At 48.6% G+C, this 6,627-nt stretch overlaps 1 protein-coding gene across 1 annotated transcript; it reads left to right on the forward strand.

Annotated features, from left to right (window-relative positions):
- The first annotated feature begins 3,390 nt into the window (after positions 1 to 3,390).
- FNDC10 (fibronectin type III domain containing 10) lies at positions 3,391 to 6,075 on the forward strand. Its single transcript, XM_058039161.1, has one exon. The coding sequence runs from the start codon at positions 3,391 to 3,393 to the stop codon at positions 4,063 to 4,065; it is 675 nt and encodes a 224-aa protein (XP_057895144.1). The 3' UTR covers positions 4,066 to 6,075.
- The last annotated feature ends 552 nt before the right edge of the window (positions 6,076 to 6,627 follow it).

Genomic DNA, 6,627 nt, shown 5'->3' on the forward strand with positions numbered 1-6,627 from the left:
TGGGGTTTAAGATGCACAAAATGGCCAACTATCTCTTGTTACAAGGCATTTTAAGGATAAACTATCTAATTAAGAAATGGCACCTAAATTAATTTCCCTATTAACCCAATAACTGATCCCTCGAAATCCTCAATGTGGACTTTTCTGTCCAATTACACAAAACCACCCAAACCCATGGAGAAGAAGGAAGAAGGTAAAGTAGAACAACCTGGCTCCACCCTAAAGCCTCCATCTTGCTTCATATTTATTTCTATATTCTAAAACCCCAAACTCCTATATTTTCCAACCTGTGATCCCCAAACCCCAAACTCTTTAAGTTTTTCTTTTCTACCCAACCCCACACCCACAATCCCAGTTCCATCATTCCATTTTGGAACTCTTCTCCACAGCCTCAGGTCAAATGCAGTTTTCTGTGCCTGTCAGCACAGAAAGTTTTCATTTTAGACAGAAAGTTTAATATTTTCAGCAGCCAGGGTTCCATCACCCCAGCTGTGTTCAGCTCAGCTCTCCCTCCCTGCTCTGGCTGGTTCAGCCCTGACTGGAAGTGAATCAAGCACTGGAAATAGAAGCCCAATGGGGGTGAGGCTGCTCGTGGATTCAGGCTGCAGGAAAATCTAAATTAGGAGGCAGATTCTCTGTGTTTGCACGTCTAGGGTGAGTAATCCTCAGAGTTATGACTCGGAGGGAAGTGCAGCAACTCGGCTGAATGCAAAGCTCCCAGCTTGGAGGGTGCTTTAGGAACCATATGTCATGTGCTGCCCTCAGCTGAGAGCAAACATCTCTGCCCTGGGGACCGTCTGCCCCGGCCACATCTGAGGCTAAAATTAGCAGAGTGCTGCATAAATTGTGAGCTGGAGGTTGTCAGTGCTTCACTGCCCGGCCCACAGCGAGTTCTGATACTCCTTCAGTGTTTCCTTGAGAAGAGACAATAAATCCAGAGGAGGAGAAGCAGAAAAGCCAAACCCTGTGATGGTGCTGGCTCTGGCTGGAGGCTCTGAAGCAATCTGGGATCCTGCTGGGGCTTCTCAGCTTGGAACATCAGAGCTGAGCAGCAGAATGCTGAAGCAATGCCATGAAATAGCCCAGGCTGGGTTTTACTGCACAGAACAAGTCCAGGAAACAGATGGATTGATAAGAGAGCAAACAATGAGATAAAGGATTCCCAGGGAGCCAGCACAGCCAGGCTGGCCAAGCCAAAGCACAGGGTTCTGCTTGGCTCTGCATAAATCATTGGGGTTTTGCCCAGCCACAGTGCAAGGCCAAACAAAGAGTAGAAAGTGTAGTTAACCTGGAGTGTTATAATTTCTTTTATGGGTTCAGGGCCTTCACTGCTGTGCCAACCATTTTCCTTCCCTGCAGCACACTCCAGACCCTTGGATCTCCCAGCAGAACACAGGGTGAGTTCATCACAGGTTGTTAATAACAAGTTGTTCATCACAGGTTGTACATCACAAGTCGATCCTCACAAGTTGTCCCTCACAAGCTGTCCCTCACAAGTTGTTCCTCACAAGTTGTCCATCACAAGTTGTCCATCACAAGTTGTCCCTCACAAATTGTCCCTCACAAGTTGTCCATCACAAGCTGTCCATCACAAATTGTCCCTCACAAATTGTCCATCACAAGTTGTCCCTCACAAATTGTCCATCACAAGTTGTCCCTCACAAGTTGTCCCTCACAAGTTGTCCCTCACAAATTGTCCATCACAAGTTGTTCCTCACAAGTTGTCCATCACAAATTGTCCCTCACAAGCTGTCCATCACATGCTGTCCATCACAAGTTGTCCCTCACAAGCTGTCCATCACAAGTTGTCCCTCACAAGTTGTTCCTCACAAGTTGTTCCTCACAAGTTGTTCATCACAAGATGTCCATCACAAGTTGTCCCTCACAAGTTGTCCCTCACAAGTTGTCCATCACAAGCAGCCACAGAGGCTGGTGCCAGATCTCCTCTCTGGACACAGCAATGACAGCTCTGGAACAATCATTGCTGTCAGGGCAAGGACACAAAGTTTGAAGGAGGAAAATCTTGGTTTGGCTCCAGCCACTCTCTGAACACGCTCACCTTGCTCAGGAAGGGCTGTCAGAGCTCCAGTTTTTGCATCCTGGCTCAATTCCACACGTAAATTTGCCAAGAAGTGCCTTCAGCAGCACAGCACCTCTTCTGCTCCAGTATCTGAGTGTTCTCCAAGCCATAACTGCACCTTCAGCATCCTTTTCTACGCTGATCCTGGTTTTTTATTGATCCCTCTTGGTATCAAAGGAGATTTCTGGCAACTTTCCATAGGCTAGCAGACACCCCCATTCAATCTGGTGAAAAATTAATGTGGAAATAACTTGAAATACTTGACATTGGTAAATTAAAGATTTCCTCAGGAAGCACACACTTGAAAAATCCAACAGGAAAAGGTGCCCTGATGTCAGAACATTCATGTTCAATGCATCAGAAAGCAAAATTATTTAAACAAATTATACTTTGTGTATATGCAAGCCTCACCTCCCAGGTATGATTTGGGTTTGGGTTTGTTCAGGCTGTGAAATGAAAACAGGCCTTGGGGTCTTATTTTTGTCGTATTTTCAAGTTACATAAATCAAATGTTGTTTTTAAAGGAAACATACACAGGAAACTGCAATGTGTTTCTAAATAGGTAACACAGTGAGGAACTACAGCAATGTGTTCAGGCACATTTCTGAGGATTTTTTTAAAATCATATGTTAACTATTCTATTTTACAAGTTAAATATAGACAAATGCTTATGTTCTGCTATAAAAGTTAAAATAGGATGCTATGTAAAACCAGATCAAAACTACGGACAAATTAAAAGAATTTTTTTTTTTTTTGGTCTGAGATGAAATCTGCAACTTGACCAAGACAGGACTGAGCAGCCCCCCAAGCCCTGGAGGGACATGACCCCGGCGGGCACAAGAGAGCCCGGGGGAGGCACAGAGAGGCTGCACATCCCCTGTGCCAACCTTTGGGGGATCTCAGCATCCTTGTACAGACACTTGGGGAGGTCTCGGCATCCCTGTGCCAATCCTTGCGGGGTCTGAGCATCCCCCTCATGTGGGATCTCAGCATTCTCCGTGCGTGTCCTTGCGGGGTCTCAGCACCCCGTTCCGGTCTTTGCGGGGTCTCAGCATCCCCGTTCCGGTCTTTGCGGGGTCTCAGCACCCCGTCCCCGCCCCCGCGGGGTCTCAGCGCTCCGTGCGGATCCCCGAGAGCCGCGTCCGGGCGGCCACCAGCGGCCGCATCGGGCGGGTGCTCCGCAGCCCGGCGAGAGTTAACGGCGGCACCGCCTCTCCATTGGCGGCCCCGCGGCGGCTGCCGAGCCCCGCGCATCCACCGGCGCCGCGCTCCGCGCCTCTCCGCGGCTCCATGCGGCGGCGGCCGCCGGCATGCCCGGCCCGCCCAGCCTGCTGCCTCCTCTGCTCGCCCTGCTGTGCCTCGGGCTGGCCGAGCCCAACGCCGACCCCGACGAGCCGTGGTGCCCCTACAAGGTGGGCGGCGATGGCGCCGCGGCGGCGGCGGCGGGGGCGCGGCTGTGCTTCCGCCCGCCGGCCCGCGGCTTCCAGTGCTCGGCGCGGGCGTGCCGCGCCCACCGCTCCGCGGGCGGCGCGCTGGTGGCCAACGTGCTGCGGAACGGCAGCGTGCTGCTGCAGTGGGGCTTGCGGCACTGGGGGCCGCCCGCCCGCCCCGCCGCCGCCCTGCGCGGCTTCGCGCTCAACTGCTCCTGGGACGGCACCTACACGCGCTTCCCCTGCGACAGCGTGGAGCTGGGGGCCGCGTGTCGCGATTACCTGCTGGCCGAGGCGCACGGCAGCGTGCGCTACCGCCTGTGCCTGCAGCCGCGCTTCGCCCCGCCGCGCCCCGCGCCGCCCGCGCAGTGCGTGGAGTTCCGCGTGGAGCCCGCGGCCATGCGCGACATCGTGGTGGCCATGACGGCCGTGGGGGGATCCATCTGCGTGATGCTCGTCTTCATCTGCCTGCTCGTGGCCTACATCACCGAGAACCTCATGAGCCCCGCGCTGGCCCGCGGAGGGCACGGGGCGGCCGCTGCGCGCCGCGCGTAGTGCGGGAGGGGACGGTGGTGGTGATGGTGATGGTGATGATGGTGATGATGATGGTGATGGTGATGATGTTGCGGCGCCCGGCAGCTCCCGCGGCCCCCGTTCCGGGAAGAGGTTTTCCAGACTGTTCTGGCAGCGCTGTGCCCGAACCTGCGGGATGCGCGTTCCCAGCGGAGCTCGGAGCTCTCCTTCCTCCTGCGGTGGCTTCTCGGCCGGAGCCGTTCGTGGTGAACTCTTGGCATCTCAGCGGATCAAAAATCAATAGCAGAGGTCCCCAAGTGTCAGAAATCGTCTTGTTTTTAAGGGCAAGCGGCTGATCTTACCGAGGGCCTGTTTGAAAAGACTCTCCAGAACACCCTTATTTTAAGCCTAAAACCTCTTGGTCTCAGAGCCGTGCTTGATTTTTTCCCTGTGGGGTAAAGTTGTGTAAAGTTCAGTAGGACTGACTGGTGGGACCACAAACCCCATAGCTAAGGGTGTGCTTGATCCAAAGCCCACTTAATTTCGTGGTTTAGGTGGGGTTTTTGTCATGCTTTACGGTGGTCACAAATTTTGGGGCCACTGTCCAAAACCCACGGGGGTTTTCTGGTCGAGGGTTTTCGACCATCAACATCCAACACCTGCTTTTCTCCCATCAGAATCGCGTTGTAGTTTCACAAAGAGTGCAGGTAAAGGGATAAATTGAATAAGAAAACTCCATTTCGTTGAGCAAGTAGGAACCAACCCTTAATTATAAGATAGAAGTGAGTGCCCCCTGAAATCCCCTCCTTTAGCAAAGCAGCTGCACTAAGGTAGAAGCTTCTTGACCACAGAACTCACTGATGTTGTAGCCGAGTGTTTTGAGCGTAGGAACACTCCCTGGTAACTCCTCACTTGATGCTGTAGTGAAGTAAGGTTTTAGCCATACTCTAGTACTGATTCTATTGTGCCTTAGTGCTGAGAATTTGTCCCATTTCTCTTGGTGTAGCTGTTCCTGTAGTCCTCGTAGTTTTAAGTGTGTCTCCCTCGTGTTCTTGTCTCCGGAATTAGTGGTTGTTGGTTTGTCTGATTGTTTTCTTTAAAAAAAAAACAAAAACAAACAACTTGGGCTGAGCATTACTTGAAATTTACTATATCCACAAAGTAGTTACCTTCAGAGAGGTATTTAGTGAGGTAGTTTTTAGTACGTGTTGTTTGTATGTAGTTGACTGCTGTAACACAAAAAAAATTAATTTATTATCACTTAGGAACTGTGCACTTAAAGCAAAAAAACAAAAAAGTAGGGGGAAGGCTCTTTTTAAAGGGACTGTCAGGTTCAGTGTGATCTGTTTGTGTAAATGTTTAGCACCGGTGAACGACCTGTTTGCTTTTCCTTGTGAAAGTCGTTTGTGGTAGAGGGTAAATATAGGAAATGTGTGGAATCCTTAATAATACCCAGTATTTGTACTGAACAGAATCCCTTCTTCCAGGACTTGGGAGTGGCTGAGGAGCTGAAGGTCTGAATTTCATCAACATTTTCCTTTGTTTGTTATTCCTGCCGTGTTTCATTCTCACCTGCAGCTGACTCCACCGAGCTGCTCTGTGTTTGTTACCTTGCTGGATTGAAGCACCTCACTGATGCCTCATTTTTGGGTTTTTATCCCTAAGGACATGGACTGCTGGAAGAAAAGGCAATTTTGAAGAACATTAAGACAAGTGTTGGTCTTTTAAAGGTTTCAGGGTTTGTTTTTTTTTTGCTGTAGCCAGTTCACCACAGGAGCGTTGGAGTGCCACTGATTTTGTGCATTTCTGTCACCTTTTGTCAAGCAATGTCACTGTTCTGTTCCTCATCTTGTCATGAGTTGCCAGATGTGAAAACCAGCTGTATAAACAACGAGCCTTGTACCACCTTGGCATTGAACTTAATAAATTAAGAGGATGATGAAGAGAAATGAAAAGCTCATAAATATTTAAAGGTTCAAGATCTTGCTTGACTCAAAGTGAGTCTGCCCAAACTGGTCATAATAATATTCCATTGCTTACTGTAAAATTATGACAGCATTAATGGGAAAATAAGAGATTTACTCTCTGAATATTCCAATTTATTTACTAGAGGTTTGGATTATAGATAACTGGGTAATTCAAGTGGTAACACTGATGTAAGTGTGAGGAAATGGAAATTTAATTTACAGTTTGGAATATGACTGTCTTCTGCAGGTTACAATGGATACCCTTAATAATAATAATAATAATAATAATAATAATAATAATAATAATAATAATAATAATAATAATAATAATAATAATAATAATAATAATAATAATGCTATAACCCTAATGGATGATGGAAAATACAAAAGAGAGGGAGAGGTTTTACATGGAGGAAAATGGTGGTTGTGGGAGCTGGAAGTTCTGTGGTGATAATGGGGAAAAAAATCCTCAGAAAGCACAAAAGGAAAAAAAATATCAATGCAAGGGCAGAAAATATTTTTAGGAATTACTGAGGTGAGAGTCCTCACTAGTGAATTTCAGCTGGGCTGGGGAATAGATTTGTTCCTTTGATGTCCTGGTTTATCCCCTGTATTTCTCCTGCTCCATTAGCTCCTC

The sequence above is a fragment of the Melospiza georgiana genome, chromosome 22, assembly GCF_028018845.1.
Source record: "Melospiza georgiana isolate bMelGeo1 chromosome 22, bMelGeo1.pri, whole genome shotgun sequence".
NCBI classification, from domain to species: Eukaryota; Metazoa; Chordata; class Aves; order Passeriformes; family Passerellidae; genus Melospiza; species Melospiza georgiana.

Coding starts and splice junctions, on each gene's coding strand:
- FNDC10 (XM_058039161.1), top strand. CDS start 3,391: ATGCCCGGCCCGCCCAGCCTGCTGCCTCCTCTGCTCGCCCTGCTGTGC.